The 20,417-nt window shown below is 32.9% G+C and overlaps 2 protein-coding genes across 2 annotated transcripts; one reads left to right on the plus strand and one right to left on the minus strand.

Moving 5' to 3' along the window:
- Nucleotides 1–1,779: 1,779 nt before the first annotated feature.
- LOC142625467 (small ribosomal subunit protein RACK1x-like) lies at nt 1,780–2,145 on the minus strand. The gene has a single exon (XM_075799119.1). The coding sequence runs from the start codon at nt 2,143–2,145 to the stop codon at nt 1,780–1,782; it is 366 nt and encodes a 121-aa protein (XP_075655234.1).
- Nucleotides 2,146–10,970: 8,825 nt separating this feature from the next.
- Nucleotides 10,971–13,576, plus strand: LOC142624402 (homeobox-leucine zipper protein ATHB-6-like). Its single transcript, XM_075797969.1, has 3 exons — nt 10,971–11,703; nt 11,950–12,323; nt 12,513–13,576. Exons 1-3 carry the CDS (start codon nt 11,643–11,645, stop codon nt 13,044–13,046), a joined length of 969 nt encoding a protein of 322 aa, XP_075654084.1. The 5' UTR covers nt 10,971–11,642; the 3' UTR covers nt 13,047–13,576.
- Nucleotides 13,577–20,417: the final 6,841 nt, after the last annotated feature.

A 20,417-nucleotide genomic window follows, 5' to 3' on the forward strand; every position in this document is an offset into this window, starting at 1 on the left:
TTTAAAAGGCCTTGTATTGCGTAGGAACCGTATTGATGGATTGTTTTCTTGTGTAAATTGACCACACAAGAGCTGCATGTGACAAAAACTCTTAACTTATTATGCACCACAAGCTTTTTGGACAAGAAATTGGTCGGTCTGATCCACTTTTTTGGTGATAATTTAGTGGGTTTCTCCTCTTAGCCATGTAGAAGGTAACTAGTCCAATTCCTGAAAGAGAGACTAGCATTGAATTGAATCATCTTTCATTATATTCGTAGTTATCTGTTACCTTATCCTAAATAGCTCAATCCATCTAGATTCCAAACATGTTGATATCAAGGCACGTATGATATATATTGTCTATGTTATATGAGGGAAGGACATTAATTCTTCCACTGCTAATCTACCCAACAAGAATTTACTACAGCAGATATAAATAAAGGAATTACATGGCCATATCAAACAAGCACCTGATAAATTGAACTTCTTGGAGCTTTTGTTAACTTTTAGAGGTTTAACTTATTCTCTTTTTCTTGGGCCATTATAGAGGTTTTACGGCTTTGTTTTGAACAAGACCAAACATGTTTTAGGACTGGAAATGGCCCATTTTTTGGTGGGCCATAATGCCAGAATCTAAAAAGAAGGAGAGTTTCCTTCCTTTCTTCACTTTTTCTATCCATCTAATCAAATGAATGGAAACTCTGAACTCTCTCTCTCTCTCTCTCTGTTTCTCTTTCCACAAATTCCTCATTCAGTCAGCCATTAAAAAAATTAGGACAAATACCAAAATAAGCTAACTAACATTCATTTGATTTTTGATAGATTGGCTTTTTTTTTAAAAAAAAAATCAACTTCATTTTCACATGAAACAAGGTGCAAGGAGACAAATTGAATTGCTTACAATTATTGTAATTTAGAATAATTTGGTTTGGATGTGCAGTGACTTTTAATATTTGATGCCAAGCAAAAAATCCATTAAAGCTTAGTTTGGATAGGGAGTCTGCGTCTGGCGTTTCATGTTTGAGATTTTTTTTTTTTCTTTTTTCCTTCCTGCGCACATGTTCCAACAGAGACATCATATACTGTTTACCACTGTGCGTGAACAGTAACCGCACAGTGGTGCACTATTCATGTACTTTTCAGGTTTTTTAAAATTAAAAATGAGACTCACAATACTATTCACACATTTAAAAATTATTTTGCTACAGTGTTTTCAGTTTTCAGTTTTCAGCTGTATCCAAACGGACCCTAAGGATAGATAAATCATTCCCACGATTAAAAATATGTTGCTCAACTTTCAAATGTTAAACTAAGCAAAATGTTTATTAATTTGTAACTATAATTCTTAATTTTTACAACTCTCGTTTACTAATCGAAGTTAAATTTTTATTGATATTCAATGAGTGGTCATTGTTTGATCAAGTGAATATGACCTTTCATTTAAGGCGTAAATGTACTTTTAGTCCCTACATTTTGACCCGATTTCTATTTTAGTCTCTACATTTTATTTTTACCACTTTTAGTCTCTAAACCAATTAACGCGTTCTATTTTGGTCCTTACCGTCACCCAACTAACAGAAAATACTGACGTGGCAAACAGAGTGCACTGTTTGCACAGTAAATACTGACGTGTCTATTAAAATAATATTAAAAATGCTACTTTGACATCCACGTCAGCGTCCACTCAGCATCTAATTTAAAAAATTAAATTTATCAGTTTAAAAATATAAAAAAATTATAAAAATTATAAAAAAAATAATTAAAAACAAAAAAAATGATGGATTTAGATTTGTTTTCTTAGGGGCTGAAACGAACGCACGAGAAGCATTCTCCGAGGGAAAGGAACGCACGAGACCCAGTCCTGGTGTTCCAGAGCTTGATTGTGCGGTCATGGGAAGCAGAGACGATCTGACGGTTGTTGATTGAGAAAGCGACGGAGAGGACGTCTTTGGTGTGGCCGACGAAGAGGCGGGTAGAGACGCCGGCCTGGAGGTCCCAGAGGCGGAGCTTGCCGTCCCAGGAGCCGGAGAGAGCGAACTGGCCGTCGGAGGAGAGACCATGTCCTCGACGAAGTGGGAGTGGCTCGTCCTTGGTGAGGTTCCAGAGGCTGATGGATTTGTCGCGAGAGGCAATGACGATGATGTCGCTGTTGTCGGTGCACATAGTGGGCGATCGATTTCTCTCATCTCCGATGAAATCTGCTCCCACAAGTGCTTGTCTTTCTCATCTCGCTCTCTCTTTATCTGGATTGAGTCTACTGTATTTCTTTTGGATTTTTGATAAATTTGAAAAGGGATAATATGGGTTTGTGAAAGGAAATTTTTTAGATCTGGGTGGCGGTGGTCAGCTGGGCTCACAAGTGGTGGGTAGATCTGGATTTTTTGGCCATTGGTGGGGTTTGAAGGTGGTGGATCGGTGGAGGATGTTCTTGGTCTATTGTTGTGTTTGGTTGAGTTTTGATGTTTGGAGTTTGATTGGTTGGGTCCGATAGAGATGTTTTAGTGTTTTGGTTGAGATGTGTTTTGGTATTTTTGTGATTGTTGGGTTTTGGTCTCATTTGAAGATTGCTAAGTGTTTTGCATGTTTGGTTGCTAAGCAAATGTAAGAATAGAAACAAAAATATTGATTTTTATAATTTTCTGGGCAACAAGTTATTTGAGGAAGAAGATGAGCCATTCTGGGGAAGAGATGAAGAACATGAACCATTCTAGGCTTGATTTTTTGTTTTTAATTTTTTTTCATATAGTTAAAATTAAGAAATTTTTTTTTTAATTTAAATTCTGACGTGGCAATTTTTTAATGCCAAAATAGATTTTGTAATTATTATTTTACTGTGCCGTTAGCCACGTCAGCATTTTCTGTTAGTTGGTTGACGGTAAGAACTAAAATAGAACGCGTTAATTGGTTTAGGGACTAAAAGTGGTAAAAATAAAATATAGGGACCAAAATAGAAATCGGGTCAAAATATAGAGACTAAAAGTGCATTTACGCCTTCATTTAATTTTAAGTCTCTGCCTGATATTTATGTGCGTGTGGATATTGGAGTATTTAAAATAAGAGACTCAAAACCAAGTACAATATAGGTATTTAAAAAAAAAAATCCATAGATGCAATGCACACATTTTCAGAGTAACCTATCAGTATCCAGTCACAATAGTAGATATTTTGTTTTGTAGGTGCCATATCGGAATTGATTGTTAGGGTCAAAATGATTGTGTGTTCGTAAACTACTCCTTTCCAAAATCTTGTTTAATTGTAATGGATTTAGAGTTTAAGATAGTGTTTGAAGATTTACATTGAAGACACTAGCTGTTGAGTCGATTGCCTCAATTGTAGCTCGATCAATTGAGCTTCATTAAAGCTTGACTTGTACCTTGACTCTAGTCGATTGATCGAGCCTCAAGTAAACTGATTTCTCAATTTGCAGTCCATATGACCAAAGACTTGGGGATCTATGTACTAGGGTTCTAAAACATATTTAATTCATATTAGGTCGTCGTAAACATAAGAAGAATACTCTATGAAGAAGAGATTTTGTTGCAATGACTATGAAGAAGAGAACATATATAATGATTATGTGTTTTGCTCATGGTGTTATTTGTTACTATAACAACTCACCATGAGTTACTATAACCAATAACTCATGGTGTTATTTGTTACCTTAGAACCTTTCAAAAGGCTAAATTAATATATATATTGGTAAATAGTTTGTTTGTTGTGTAAAATGGTTTTGCAACTTTTGCTTGGCTAAATTATAATAACTAGTTAGTAATTCGTGTGTGTGTGTATATATATATACGAGTTACTAACTAATTATTAAAATATTTTCTAAGTTTATATTCTATTCGATCTTTTATATTACTCCTTATGTCTCTTCCACCGACATAATATTTATGAATATAATAAAATTATCTAAACCCCCAAAATGATATGCTCAAATAAACTATCTCTTATATATATATACCAAAATAGAAGTTTATACATACAAATTTTGTACCAAAAGTATGAATAGATTGAAGTGGTTACTTAAATGGAATTGACAACTTTGAAATGTTTTTATGATTGGATTACATCATTATTGTACACTAATCACAAATTGATAATTTTTTTTAGAATCATCACAAATTAATACTTAATTATATCGTAAAATGAGTAATTCTAGTACCACATAAAAAGAAAAATCATAATTACAATTACTTGTGATTGATTGTCTGTTACTTTTATATAAACTCACTACTTTTTCTCTAATATCAACCTACTATGTTTTCTCTATTACTTATAATCCAAAGTGTAGACAATTGTAATAATAATTGAGTTTTTTATTTGATCTTAAAAATTTTGTTGTGAAATTTGTCGTGAACTGTAGGTATTGCATCGAAATATCTTGTTTATGAAAATATTTAGAGGGTGTTTGGTACACGTGTTTGAAAATATATATTTTATTATTTAAAAACATGTGAAAAATAGGTGTGGATAAAAAAATGTATAATATTATTTAAAAATTAAAAATGTGTGTTTGAGTGGATGTATCCAGCACTCCGTAAGTCGCAGATAGGTCGCACCGAGCACCGCGTAGTATTAGCATGTAGGCGATGATACGCTGACGCCATCGAAATCTTCCTGAGCCGAAATGGAGCCGAGCCTTATAAGCCGAGCCTTCTACAGAATCAATGATTCAATACACGATCTTCTACCTTTTTTTACTTTTAAAATAATAATAATAGTAACAAGTAATTTGAAGAAAGAAAATACATGAGCCTTGAGAGTCTTTGTACCTAAAGACTCGGGACAATGTTGAAATTTACGAAGTCGTCGACAAATTTTGTGGGACAATACTTACGAAAGAATTTAATATTAATCAAATTAAGAAAAAGTTGAGTAAATTGAAAATTTTATAACAAAAGTTTAATGATCACTTTAGCGTGTGTTTGCTTAATCTTCTATATTATTATTTAAGGAGTTTTTCTTATTTAGATTGAATTTTTTTTCCAATTTAATGTAAAAATGAAAAAAATATTTTTTCTTATTCTAATAATAAATCTCTATATCACCGAATACCTAAGGGTGTGATGAAAAAAAATTTATATCCACAAACACATAACACTCATCACACCTCTATATTTTTTTTTCTCATACTCCTAGGTATTTTGTGATTGAAAAATATAGCAATCGCAAATTATACTGAATTCAAATTATTAACTTTTACTAAAATCATAGAAGAACTTTTGAGCACACACGTAAGCGCATGCTGAGAAGCTAGCATTTGTTTAAGTATTAGCTAATTTGCTAATATATTCTCAAAAAAATTTTAAAAAAAAAATTGCCAAAAGTTTTGTAATTCATTTTAGTGTCTCGAACAAAGAAGTTCAGAGTTTATATCATTTTTCTATAACTATTGAATTATTATTAAAACTTGCTAATTTATTTTTGAGTTGTTTTATGGACACAATACATTTTTATAATAAATTGAGGTATCAACTCACCATAGATCAAAATAATGAATTATATATATAAATATTACTCAAACCCACTATAACTTAAAACAAGGGTAGTGTGAAAATGTTGAAAGATTTAGTTGTCTTTAAAATGTATCTTGTTTCATAGAATTGAGCACCAATACTAGGTGCAAATTTTTGAATGGTTAGAAATCAAAATTTAATAAAGTAACTTTTAATCTTAGCTATTAGATTAAAAAAAGTTAAAAGGCTGAAAAAGTAAAGAGCTAAAAAGTTGAAATTTTTATGAGTGATTAAGAGGTATCGTACCAAATCCAAACCAGAATTTTGAAGTGCATCTTAGCGAAATTATTTATTTAAAGTCATTTTTCTCCCTCTAAATAAATAAGTTATTAAAACATAAGTGTAGCGGAGTGGTATTAGCCTTAAATAATATTGGGCCTTCCTAGGGGATCGACCAAGTTCCTACTAATAAAATAAGATCTTGAGCCCAATAAGTTGAGGTCCGACCATGGAGGACAATCCTATGCTCGTTCGCCAAAGTCTGTTAGAAGCAGCCCCACAGGTAAAGTTACCGAGGACCTTAGCATCCTTGGAACATTTGGGGAAAATCATAAGGTCATGCAAAAACGTATAAGGACCCAGAGGAAAGCTTCTTGACAAAGTAATAGTCACTTCCACGTTAATTAGACCCAGATGTCTAGCACAATCATATTTATTACTAAATGGCTGGCCTGAACAATGCTTTAAGTCTTAAAAGTCCATCTTCATCATAAGAAAGAGGGAGGAGGTGTCCGCTGAGACAAGTATCTCACCAGCTATATGATGACAGCATGTTCTAGGAAAGAGGGCGAGACAGGAGTATAAAGAGAAGCTGAACGTGCCTTATCAGGGGACTAGCAATTTTAGAGTAGGGCTATCCATGGGTTAGGCCGGGTTAAGTTTGTGCCCAACTCGGACTCGACCTGAATGACTCGGGTGGATGAAAGTATGACCCGAACTATTTGGTCATGTATCAAGTCAATTTCGAGTTTTATCACCGAGGTCAATATTTGGTTGGATCCGGCGAGATCTGGCTAGATCCGTCAAGATCTAGCCTAGATTTTGTCAAATAACAGGGAGATCTCGTTGAATCTCGAAGGATCTGGACCAGATCTCAACGGATCACAACGAGATCTTGCTGAATTTGGTCCGAAATGCTTAATATATCACCAGAAATGTTAAAGCTTTTGGTTCGGGTTGAGTTTTATTGGATTTGAAATGGAAAACTAACAACCGACCCGCTGGATTGGGTTAGAGAGGTTGGAACCCGCGTCCGACCACAGGAGTCGTCGGATCGAATGGCTGCGGGTCGAACGCGGGCGGTTTGACTGGGTTGGGTGGGTCCACAGGCTGCATGGACACCCCTACTTTAGAGAGAGAAAAAGATAATATGAATCGAGAGTGAATGTATGCTTGTTCTAAGGCATGATAAGAAAGAGGTAGGAGGTGCCCAATGGGACAAGTATCTCATTAGCTTCATGATGACAAGGAAAGAGGGTGAGACGAGAGTATAAAGAAAAGCTGAACATGCCTTATCAGGGGAGTAGAAACTTTAGAAAGAGAAAAGTAGAATGTGAATAGAGAGTGAATGAATGCTTGTTCTAAGATATTATTTTCCTAAGCAAGTGTTTTCTCTGTGTTCTTAATCCATATTTTTAACATATCATTCTTGTTAAAATCTCCCATTGTGGATTCATTATGCCCATCCGATACAAATTAGTTATGATGTCTTAAAATTGTTTTTGATTCCCAAAATAAGTATTGTCAAACACATATTGTGTATTTACTTAAGCTTATAAATTTATAGGTTGATTTATTTAGTCTTTGTTTAAAGTCATTTTTCATCCTTACATTTAAGCAACTAAGCTATCAACGTATAGTTCTTGCCAAACACATTTGTATATATATTTTTCAAAGATTTTTTTGTGTGTTTTTTTACCCAATTTAAATATTTTAAACTTTAAGAGAGAACATTCAAACTTTTGCAATAGGTTTTCTATGTGATATATATATATAGAGTACATGGAAAAACACATCCTTTCCCTGGCCTTTTGATTAATTATATATATATATATACATATATATATAGCCATAAATATGATATTTCCCATCAGGAACAATCTATGGTTTTTTTCCGTGTTTTTTTTTTTTCAAGGTGAAAAAAAAAAAAAAAACCCCAGCATGCAGTGGTAGAACAAGAAACCTTTTTTTTTTTTTTTAGCCGAGTTAGATATAACAAAATTCTCAAGTAAAAAGATTAAAAAATAAACTTGACTCAAAATAAATAATTTATTTCATGGATTAAATTTAGCTCAAAAAAGTGGTGTCCTATGTTCTTTTAGAATACTTAAATTATTTATAATTGATTTGGACCAAAAGTTTCTAGTAACATCTTTGTATTTAGGTTTATAGCTTTAAGATTTTCTAGGCAATCAATATCTAGAGTTTTAGGATTCGGGATAGAGGATTGAACATCAGCTTCTAAAATTTGAACACCTTTCTAAAATATGCATCAATTATGGATGGCTTCTTCATAGATTACTTACACTTTGAAGTCTAAATATTGAATTATATAAATGAGTTATATAGCCAATTTTTTTTTTTTTATAAAATGTGAAGTGCATATTATGTTTATGTGCGCAAAGACAAAATCAAACCATTCAAGTATAAATTTTTCCTTATTTCAATACCTTAGTAAAATAATAATCCAATTTTCTATTATCAAATATAAAAATCATATTTAAGTATATAAAATTAACTCAATTACTCAAATCACTATTATCAAATTTAGATGTACAAAAAGAAACAAGTAAATAGCAAGCAATTATCAAATATAAACAAAGAATATATGATAAACATTAGGGTAAAATGCAAAATTGACCCTCTAAGTTTTTTCAGATTTCATTTCAATCCTCTAACTTTGCATTTATTCATTTCAGTCCTTTAACTTTCAAATTTATTCAATTAAGGATTTTCCATCAACTTTTGTTATATGTTGTGGTTAATTTTTCAATTTTATAAAATTTTCTTCAAATTTTTTAAATTAAAAAATTCAATTAATGATTGAAAAAAAATTTTCAAATTTTTTTTTTTCAAAAATTTTTAACAAAAGTTAACGAAAATGCCTTAATTGAATAAATCTGAAATTTAGAGGACTAAAATGAACGAACGCAAAGTTAGAAGACTGAAATAAAATCTAAAGGAAGTTAGAGGGTCAGTTTTGCATTTTAGCCTAAACATTAAAAGTTTATTGACTAATATTTATTTTATACCTAGCTTTCAAAAAAGCAATGATATTGTGTGTGTGTGATCTGTTCGGATGCGAAGTAAGATCAAGTCATTAATTGGTTGGGTGTAGGTTAAAGACTTCAAAGTAGACCTATGACAAATGTGAAATGTTGAGTCGAGCCACAAAGATACAAGGCATGACGAGTTCTATGATCATTCGACAACTTAGTGATTCAGTGCAAGTCTGCGATGGTAGCGTGGAGGCTAAAGCATAGTGAGTCGAGTGATGGTGTGTGTGTCTATATATACTCATATATTTAATTAATTTTGAAAATTTGTTAAAAATAGAAAAAAAATTATTTATTTTTAATGGCCCAGATGATTTTTTGTTTGTTTGTTTGGTGTGTGTTCTTTGCACAATTTAAAGGGTTTTCTTGATTAATTAAAAAAATTTAAGGAAATTCCAAAAGAATTTTAAAAGGGAACTTAATGGAATTTTATTTTTAGAACAAGTTAGAAAAACTAAAAGACAATTTAAGCCTTAATTAAATGATAGTAATTTTTTTCTCAAAATCTCAAGGGGTCGGGTCGGTAAATAAATTTGTATGTAGTAAATAAATTTTCATACTACCCAAAATGGGAAATTTTAAAGTCGGGCAGTTGTCCCCCGGGTCCCGGGCCTCCCGGCCCCCCTTAGCTTTGTCATTATGGTTATATCCTTGAATTTCATTTTCACCCCTCTTCTTTTAACATAAATAAAATTTTAAAATTACTACACATAAAATAAACTATTAGGATACAAGTAAGTAATTACCCTCAACAAAATGTCAAAATACATAAAAGTGGGACTAGTCTTGTATGTACAACAAGAATCAAAGTGGGTGCCATCCAATTCAACTAGCTTGTCCATAAATTGATTAGCTTCCCAATAAGTTTTCAAAACAATAAACGATTTTGTTTTCTTTTAAAGTTGGGGGAAGGAGATAAATGGTTTTGATAGTAATGGATATCATACTTCATATACATCATCAAATTACGGAAGAACACAAAATGTCAAAATACTTAAAGGTGGGACGAGTTTCATATCTACAACAAAATACACGAGGTGCCATCCAAATAACTACAAGCTTTCACTATAGTTAAAGTACTTGTAGACACATAGCCAAAAATATAATGTAACAAAACTCACACATCTTAGTTTTTAGTATTTTCAATAGAAATTGTTTTTAAAAATTATATACCATAAACTATCATTAAAAAAACTTAGCCATAATTGGCTAGTGCTGAAGGCCCCCCATTATATTATGGTGTTTATTAAAAATAGACAGGAGTTAGGTAAAAACCAAGCTTATTTGGCTCAGTAATAAGTAAATACAAACTTTTACCGTAGTATTTTTTTTTTTCAAGTGTATACCCTCTATTTTTATTTTTATTTATGCAGGATTGAAAATGACTTCTCTAACGCTATATGATGGCAATGGGTAATTACCGCATGTACCATACATTAAATTACCGATTGTTTTAAAAATTTAAACTATTATAATATAGTAAATTTAATTATTTAACTATACAATTATTTTTCTCAAAAAAAAAAAAACTACATAATTCTAATACCATTGGGCCTTGTTAGGCTATTGCTTGAACTGAGCATAAACAATTTGAAGACTCATACCACCAATACGAGAAATTATACAGTTCTCTGGTAGACCACATTACTTGCTCACCATTTCACTAAAAGATTCCCATTTGTTTAAAATTGCTAAGTCAGTAATCAATTGCTGTTTTAAAAAAATTTCTACCTCAGCAATTTTAAACAGATGAGAGTTTTTTAGTGAAATAATAGATCACGTCACTTGTCCATCATGAGGACTTTAAAATTTCTTCATCAATAGCTTCTGTCTATAAAGAATAATGATAAAGACCACAAATTTTGTCACATTTATCAACGTGATGAGTAGTGAATAGTAAAAATATAAACCAACATAAAACCACCGCTTTTACTCTAACACTTACAACTTACGAGAGCAAGTTGTAACAAAAGTTGTAATAAAAGCTATGTTTTCGCAATTTCAAATTCACCCCGTAAAACCCAAAAAGATATTTCTCATGAAACGGTCGAAAACCGGAAAGCCACCGGATATAGCCGGTAGACAGAAAGTTGCATTTGGATTGAATTTTGGGTTCATTTCATTTGTAATTTGCCAACTGCAGTGTACCTAACCCCAGTAAGATTTTAACCACATATCTGACCAAAGTTGGTTTATTTAAGAGAGAGAAAGTTTGAGGCCAGCTGGGTTATGAATTGGTTCACTGATCTGCCCATTCTCACTCCAACTCTCTCTCTCCCACACACACACACACACACACACACTCTCTCTCTCTATCTCTCTATCTCTCTCTCGCTCTGCGGTTTTCCATAGTAGATGAACAGTCAGACATAATAGTCTGCAAAAATTGGCTCTTAAGTTGATTGAGTAATGATGTAGAGAGAGAAAGAGTGGAGTGAGGGAGTGTATTAGTTGATCACCTTTTATTTGTCTTTGTGGGTTGGGTTGTGTTTTGGCTAGATTTTTAGAGTTTTTTGCTTTGCCTGTTTGGGTTCTGTTTTTGTGTTTTGTGGAGTTTTGCTTTCTTTTCTTGATGGGTTCGGAGGGGGGAGAAGAAGTGTTGAAACTAGGGAAAGATGGGAAAGCCCAGAGAGAGAAGTGGCTGAACAATTGTAAGCAGCTTTTTACAATTTGGTCAGGTCCTAATCACTGGGGTTCTTTCTCATTGGCTTCTTTTGAGTGAAACCTTGGTATTAAGCACCCCTTGAGCTCTTAAAGATCTAACTGTAAACGTTAAAAAAAAAAAACAAAAAAACAAAGACTAAAAAAAGAAGAAAAGGGTCCTGATCTCATAAGATCTGTATAAAATTCTTTTTCTTTCTCAGTCATGAAGAGACTTGGCAGCTCAGACTCCTTGGGTGCTTTGATGTCCATCTGCCCAACTACAGGTTTATTAACTAACAATTCATTAACTCCTTTCAATGTTGTATTTCTAATATTCAGACACACCCATTAATTTTCAAGCCCTTTTTTGTGCTTAAAATTCAATTGTTGAATCTATGTGGTCTTTTTTCTATTTTGGAACTTTCCATACTTCATTGCTGTTTTTTTTTTCCTTTCTGGGTCTTATATGGTTTGTGCTGGGGACAAAAGAATTAACCTTTAATTGTCTCTTTGTTTTTTCATTGATGTAGACGAACATAGTCCAAGAACCAACCATGTTTATAGCAGGGAATTCCAGTCCATGTTAGATGGCTTAGATGAAGAAGGTTGTGTTGAAGAATCTGGCCACATAGCCGAGAAGAAACGTCGATTAAGCGTGGAACAAGTCAAGGCCTTGGAGAAGAATTTCGAGGTCGAAAACAAGCTCGAACCTGAGAGAAAAGTGAAGCTAGCTCAAGAACTTGGTTTGCAACCAAGACAGGTTGCAGTCTGGTTTCAAAACCGACGTGCCCGTTGGAAAACCAAGCAGTTGGAAAGAGACTACGGAGTTCTCAAATCCAGTTATGAAGCTCTCAAGCTCAACTGCGATAATCTTCAACATGACAATGAAGCTCTGCTCAAAGAGGTACACCATAAAATAAAATCCACGGTTTTTGAATTCTCTAGCTAGTAAATGCGTCAAGTTCATTATGTTTCCCGTGAATAGCATATTCCAATTACTTTATATATATTATTCAAAAGGTGCTTTCATAAGGTATGTTGTCGGTAATTTATGTATCAAAATTTTGAATGGTTTTTGCTTTTGTTGCTTCAGATAAAGGAATTGAAAGCAAAGCTCCATGAGGAAAACACAGAAAGCGTTAATCTTTCAGTGAAGGAAGAGATAGTGGTGGCCGAATCCGATAACAAAGCGATGGAACAGAGCAAACCAGCTCCTGATTCTCCTCCTCTACCTGCATCTGACTCCAAAGACTTCAACTTTAAGTGTTTCAACCACAACAATGGAGTTGGGGGAGCCACACTCTTCACAGTGGACTTCAAAGACGGCTCGTCAGACAGTGACTCGAGCGCGATCTTGAACGAGGATAACAGTCCCAACGCAGCGATTTCTTCATCTGGGGTCCTTCAAAATCAGCTCTTGATGTCCCCCTCTCAGGCGGCCTCGAGTTCTTCTCTCAAATTCAATTCCTCTTCTCCAATGGGCTGCTTTCAGTTCCAGAAAACGTACCAGCCACAGTTTGTGAAAATGGAGGAGCACAATTTCTTTAGTGGAGAGGAGGCATGTAATTTCTTCTCGGATGAGCAACCTCCGACACTTCAGTGGTACTGTTCTGAGCAGTGGAACTAAATTGAGAAAAGCAAAGCAAAGTAGCCAAAAAAAAAAAAAAAACCCATGTTCAGATATTGTGGAAAAATAATAGGAAAGCGAAAAAAAAAAAAGGTGATGTATCTAGCTAAGTGAGCTCCAAGAATATTGTAAAGTTGAAAGTGGGTTGTGTAATTTTTAGCTTTGGTCTAATATGTCTCCCACTGTGCAAAGTGAAAGTTGGAGAGCTGGGGTAGTGGATGAAGGAAGCTCTAGAAAAGCAAAGCGGTGGATTTAGCAAAGAAAAATGGTAAAAATGGAGTTGGAGCAGTACAAGCAGAGGGGGAGAGAGACTGAGAGGGGAGTGAGAGAGAGGGGTTCACGTGGGGTTTGGTTGGTGAAAGATGACGCCTATGGGTTCTCTCTCTCTCTCTCTCTCTCTCTCTCTCACAGTAGGAGGGAATATGATTAGATCGTAATTGAAGTCTCTGCTGTAAAAAAAAAAGAACCTTGGAATCCTTGGGAAGCAATTTCCTGTAATGGAGAAATAATCATTGACTCGCTTTTCTTTCCTTCTTTATTTTTCTTCTTTTTCACTTTCTTTCTCGGTTTCTACTCCATGCCTTTTTCTTTTCATTTTATTGTCAATTAAGGATGCGCTAATATCACTGCCTTGGCTTCCTAAATTTGGTAAATTGTCCATTAAGAACACCATCTTTATCTGTTCCTTGTACTTAATTAAAAAATAATGGGTAATAACTAGTGATGCACATTTAGAACTCTTGACTTAAGCGCAAAATCCCATGTATATTTTGTATGCAATAGTATGTGTGAAATAAATGTTACTAAAAATATAGTAATTAATAAGTGTGAATGAATTCACATATGGATGAGCTTATGCATATTGTGATTTATTTAGTTTTAAGAAAATAAACTATAGTATAAAACTACGGTTGGACATTCTCAAAGAAAAAAAAAAAAAAAAAACTATGGTTGGACACATGGCTATTATGCTGCCCAATTTTTGCTCGGACTTATTGATGAATAGGTCAAGCTTATGTCTAGTTTTGGACACGTGTTTGAATCTCATCACGTCGACACAAGCTGTCCTCGATGAATATCCCACATAAAAGAGTTATAACTTGCGCCTGCAATCTGGGCATGATGAGAGATCAAAACGATAGTAAGGATTGAGAAATTGCCTAATTGGAAAGCAAGTGCTTTTTATCTTTCTTCAAAACAAGAAAGAAAGAGGCTGATTGGAATGCAAGTACTTTGTGAATTGCCAGCTGAAGGGCGTGTAAATGGACAAGAGTAGAGAAACCTTTGATAAATTTCTGCTCCCCGTAGTGCTTCTGCAAATGTAATGATGACAGAGGAGGACAAAAGTGCATAGGAAGCACAAACTTTCAATGCATTTTAGTTTTTTTCTATTTTGTTGATTTTTTTTAATATAAAAATAGATATGATATAATCCTTTTGTCAATTACATTTGTTATTGGAAGAGCATTACCATCTCTCATTTTATAAAAAATGTCATTTTAACATATTAAAAACTTACTTTATTATTTTACCACATTGTTTTACAATATGATATACATCAAAATTTTCATTTTAACATTACACTACATTAAAATAATAATTAAAAAATACAGTTATATTAAATAAATAAATAAAAACAAAAACCAAATCAACCACTACTGTGCATCACCCATACATCCCACCACCACCGGCCATCACCCCCACAGCCCACCACCACCACTACCACTATCACCGCCCATAGCCCACAATCCACCACCACCCAAATCAACTAAACCACTACTTGCCACCTACAATTTAAAAAACAAACACAAAACTCATACCACCCCCACAGCCCACCATCATCCACAGCTCACCAATCATATCAAAACCCACCATCACCACTACTACAACTCACCTCTATTGCAAACCAACCACGACAATCAACCCACAACCACGACAATTACACACCAATATTAGATCAACCCAAATTGCAGCAAAAAAAAAAAATCCCACAACCAGAGAGAGGCAGAGTGAAAGGCAGACAGAGAGGAGAGGGAGGAGGGTGAGATCGACGGCGGCCTCGAGGTGAGATCAGCTGTGACTGGAGAAGGTGAGACCATTAGTGAGATCGGCAAGATCGATGGCGGCTGATGATATTGATGGCAGTTGGGCGAGATCGGCGGTGGCGGCTTCAAAGGTGAGAGAGATTGAGAGGAATCGATGAGAGGAATAGAGGTAAGAGAGATTAGGAACCGGTGAGAGAGAACAGAGGTGAGAGAGAAGAGAAAAGAATAAAGTGAAGAGAGAGGAGAGAGAAAAGAGAATAAAAAAATTAAAAAATTATACCATTTCGTATGCTCTCAGACCATTCGCATTCGAAATTCCTATCCTATTCTATTTTACCATCTCAAAAACCTACTTTATCAATTATACAATACTATTTTACAATACACCCAGCATCTCAACTTTTATTTTCCTATTCAACTCATTAAAATAATATATACTACCCAATAAAATAATATAATCTAATCTCTCTCTCTCTCTCTCCACCCATCACACTTTTATCTTATCCTCACAGGCTCTCTCTTTCAACCACCCATCACCACCACCCCTGCCACAATAGACCCACCACCACCACAACCACAAAAAAACTCATTATTACCACGTTTGCCACATAAAACCCACCACTACCACTGCGAAAAAACCAACCAAACACCACAGCCACAACCATAACCAAAAGAAACCGACTACCATGCCACCACCAAACCCAGAAACCAAATAACAACCAAGTCCAAACACAGGCCACAACAACCACAAAAAACACCCTCTCCATACCGATCTCCATAAATCCAAACACAGGCCACAACAACCACAAAAAACCCTATCGGAACCCACCTAAACCCACCTCGCCGATCTCCACCTCAACCGCGCCGCCACGCTGATCTCCACCTCGCCATGCCGCTAGGTCCCCACGCCAATCAACAAACCCACTACGCCGATCAGACCCATGGTAGCAACCAGAGAGAGAAAGCAACCACAACAGCAAGAAAATAGAGAAGAGGGAGAAATGAAAAGCACAGATAAAGGGAGGTGCCGCCATGCCGATCTCCACTTCACCATGCCACCACGCCGGTCAGGAAACCCACTACACGATCAGACCCACGTCGGCAACCAAAGAGAGAAATCGATCACGACTGCAAGCAAATTGCACAAATAGAGAAGAGGGAGAAATGAAAAGCACAGTGCACATAGAGAGGAGGGAGAAAAGAGCAATGTATGTGAGTGTGAAAGATAGAGAGTGTGAGTAATAAAAAAAAAAATGAAATGTAAGTTTACAATTGGTGAACAGTGACTTGTATAAGTAGAATTATATTGTAGCATTATTGTAAAACTTTTTGGAATTGGTAGACCGGATGATGGGGTTATTTTATGCTTTTATGCTAAAATTTTCCTACATATGCCATTTAGCATGCTCAATGTGAATGGTCTCATATTTGAGATTGTATTGCTCACTCATGCCAAATATTTTGGCATTTACAACACCTGATGAGAGTGGTTTTTTGGTGTTTGGTGTGTCAAATGCCAAATATTCAGCATTTGACACGCCTGATGGTAGTGCTCTAAGCATTGATTAGTTTTGGTGATGGTGGAATTCAATTGGAGCAATTCAACTTCGTTTGATAGAATTTAAATATATGAGATATGGTTTAATAGGAATTACTTTTATCATTAAGTTAAGACACTAATTGAATCTAAAAAAAAGTTAAGGCACTAATTAATTTTTGCATAGATAAGATTGGAACTTATGAACTCACGTCTTTTTATAATAAAATAATAATAATAATAATAAAAATAAAAATAATAATAATTATTATTTATTTTTGATATTTGACAGTTACAAAAAATATAAGGAGATTTGAACCTTAAAAGTATATGTTGAAATAATAAAATATTTCAAACAATTAAATTATAAGACTCTTAATCACATCTTTTATTGTGCAATAAGAAATTTTACTAATTGATTCTCAAAAAAAAAAAATGCTAATTGAGCTAATGTATTTTGTTGAGGTTGGGTTGGTTATAATAATAATAATAATAATAATAATAATGATGATGATGATGATGATGATGATGATGATGATAAGTTAATAACATCCTAAAGTCTTAATGTAGGGCATTACAAGGACTAAAACTAGTTATTATTACCATCGTCATATTGTTTTTTTTTTTTTTTTGTAATAATTAAAATTCATAGGTAGAATAAAAAAAAATTTTACTAGAATCAATAAAATTAAACAAGAAAATACACACCGAGTGGGTGTTATAGATGGTAGCTCCCCATGCCTTAAGAAAATATGCAGGAAATATTGGAAGTAATAAAACAATATTTTTATTTAAAAAGGGATTATAATAGATACTCAAAAGTCAAAATAATAGTTCTAGGTTTCTTAAAATTTTGGTAACTTTGTATCAAAAAAAAAAAAATTGGTAACTTGGTTTTAATTAGAATAATTTAGTTTATAAAATCTAAACTTCTTCAAACGTTTCCAATTATATATTTACTTAAGATCTGTTTGGGATTCGTTTATTTTGCTGAAACTAAATTTTTTTTACTAAAAGTACTATAGATAAATGTAAATGTTAGTTAAAATAGTACAGCGAGACTCATGAATAGTACAAAAAATAAGCTAAATAATAAAATAAGTTGACAAAAATTAAGCTAGCCAAATAGACAAGAGTAAATTATCTTTACTACTTTAATGTATATATATTAAGCTACAAGCCTACATGTCATAAGTACATGGAAAAGTATGTAACGTTTACATTTACCCATAGGGTGGAAGCATCATATAAAACAAAAAAGTTTATAATATTATTATATCTCTCTCTCTCTCAAAAAAAAAAAATTTATTATTATTATATCTGATTTGGTAAATAATAATTAATAAAAATAAACTTGGAAGGAAAAGGTAAGAACTAAAAGGGAATTCATTCCTAATTATGATTGTAATTCATGGAAAGATAATGTAAAATGATTTCAGTGTTAATGCCAATTCAGGTTTTGATTTATATCTTCTTCAATAATAGGTTTCCTCAGATCCTTGTAAATTTGTAACACAAAATGACAAATTGTTGTTTGAACACTTCTATAAAATAAAATTTTTAAACAAAGGTAGAAAAAAATGCCGGCCTTGCTTGTCAATTTCATCCTCATTCTTACTTCACCGTCCCTAAAGGTTATATTTGGATACTTAAATTTAGATTTGGTTTTAAATTTTAAAGTAATGAATTTGAAATGTCTTAATTTCAATTTTATAAATTTTAAAATTCCTTGTTTTGATGCATTTTATACTTAAGTTTGAAATTATAAAATTTAATATATATTGAAGTACGTCTTAAGAATTTCTAAAATTTATGGGTTTAGAAGTTAATTTAAATCCAAGGATTTCAAAATTTAAAATCCTTGACATTTTTCAAACTATCCAAACAATGAAATTGAATTTTAATCACCAAAATTCAAATTCACATGATCAAATCCTGCCAACCAAACGTACTATAAAAAGAAATGCAGGTTTTAAAATATCTGAAAGAAATCAAATCTCTCTAAGTTTTATTTATTTTTCATTTTTTAAATGGAGATATTACTGGATAAAACCCATAAAAAGGAAGTGCCGTTACTTTAAATGGACTTCTCTTTTTTTAGGTAACAATGATCTATTCTTAGGATGTTGAGCAAGCGAACAAGTAAAACATTATAGTCTACTGAAAAATACATAGCACGTATAAAGCCTTCACTTGACTCTTGCTCTTATCAAGTCGTTTTCGCCTAGCTAGTGTGGCATGTATTTATGGATTTATCAAAGAGGCCTTCTAGAAAGTATGACTAAATTTCAATTCACACCTACGTTTTGGGTAAATTTAATTTTGCCATCTAAACTTCTAAAATTTAGATAAAATCTAACGTTTAATTAAGATTTTCAGACCCAGACCATTCATTGAACCATAAAAGGGAGAGGTTCAAGGTTTTTGAGGTTAAATCAAGGTCAAATCGGAGTCGAACCGTGATGACGTCATAATTAATTAAAGCCTAAATATAAATATTAAATTTATAAAACTAGCAAAATTGACTAATATATCTATATATGTGAGAGAAATTTAATGATTTTCAAGCATATATTTAATAATTAAATAAGAAAGTTAATAAAATAAAATAATAATTATGAAAACATTAAAATTTATGATTAATTTTTGAAGTAAAGTTGAATATCTTTGAAGAATTTTAATTATAATTTTTTTTATTCCTTGTAAGAGATGGATAATTTAATTAAGTAGAATAAAATTGTGTTAAGTTGTTTTTATAACAAAAAAAATTGCTAAGGGGTTGAACCGCACGGTTCTTGGACTGAACCGTGCGGTCCAACCCCAGTTCTCTATGCTTAAAAAACTAAATTTTAATTTGGTTCCTGGTTTTCACTATCCGACCTCCCGATCCAATTCGGGTCTGAGAACCTTGCGTTTAATTGCAATTTGAATCTCCTCCTTTTGTCCACGCTTGCTAATGATGTTATTTTTTAGTGTTGTCTAACCTCACAACGATCGAATTTAGCCCAATTGGAGGTTACTTTTGGACCAACCAGCAAATTCCTTTTATTTGGGCTTAATTCAAATGACCAATAACAAGAAAATTAAAGTATATGTGGCAAAATCGAGTATAACCAGTGTAGGATTTCAATTTTGTAAGATCCTATGATCCAGCTTGTGATATTGTTCAATCTTGATACGCTTTAGATACTGTGATGTAAGATCATAAGATCTTGGATCGTGATACAGTATTTTATTAATTTTTTTTGTCTTGGTATTTAAAATGGAGAAAAGTGGTTATTTTAAACACCGAGAAAAATAATTAAAAAAATGAATATATATATATATATATATATAAATAATATATTTAGTATGGTATGTGTGTCTTGAAAAGTGGTTAACTAAAGTAGTTGAAAAAAGTAGGAACTTATACTAAAAGAAGGAAATTTTTTTTATAGAATCTGATGCTAATGCTCTAAGGACAATTTGGTTTAATGTTGACAAGTTAGATTAGTGAGTAATGGTAATGTGTTGTTTTGTTTTTTAATATTGGAAAAGTTAACAAATATCCCATGACATGATTTTAGGAAGTATTTTTAGAAACTTTTTTATAAAAAAAAAAATTGTTTTATTAACTTTTTAGATTTCCAATATAAATTATTTCAAAACTATTCTAAAATAATTTAATAACAGTTACCTTAAGAACATCTGTTAAACCCTTTTAATATTTGGCATTGATATTATTTTCGTTTTAGAAATATTTACAATATATTGTTATTCTTGCAGTTTGAACCATTTTTTTTTCTTAAA

Source organism: Castanea sativa, chromosome 2 (assembly GCF_040712315.1).
Source record: "Castanea sativa cultivar Marrone di Chiusa Pesio chromosome 2, ASM4071231v1".
Taxonomy (NCBI): Eukaryota; Viridiplantae; Streptophyta; class Magnoliopsida; order Fagales; family Fagaceae; genus Castanea; species Castanea sativa.

Excerpts from the sequence above, each read along its gene's own strand:
- LOC142625467 (XM_075799119.1), bottom strand. The coding sequence starts at position 2,145 with ATGTGCACCGACAACAGCGACATCATCGTCATTGCCTCTCGCGACAAA.
- LOC142624402 (XM_075797969.1), top strand. The coding sequence starts at position 11,643 with ATGAAGAGACTTGGCAGCTCAGACTCCTTGGGTGCTTTGATGTCCATC. Across the intron at positions 11,704-11,949 it reads GTCCATCTGCCCAACTACAG|ACGAACATAGTCCAAGAACC; the intron begins GTTTATTAACTA and ends TCATTGATGTAG. Across the intron at positions 12,324-12,512 it reads ATGAAGCTCTGCTCAAAGAG|ATAAAGGAATTGAAAGCAAA; the intron begins GTACACCATAAA and ends TTGTTGCTTCAG.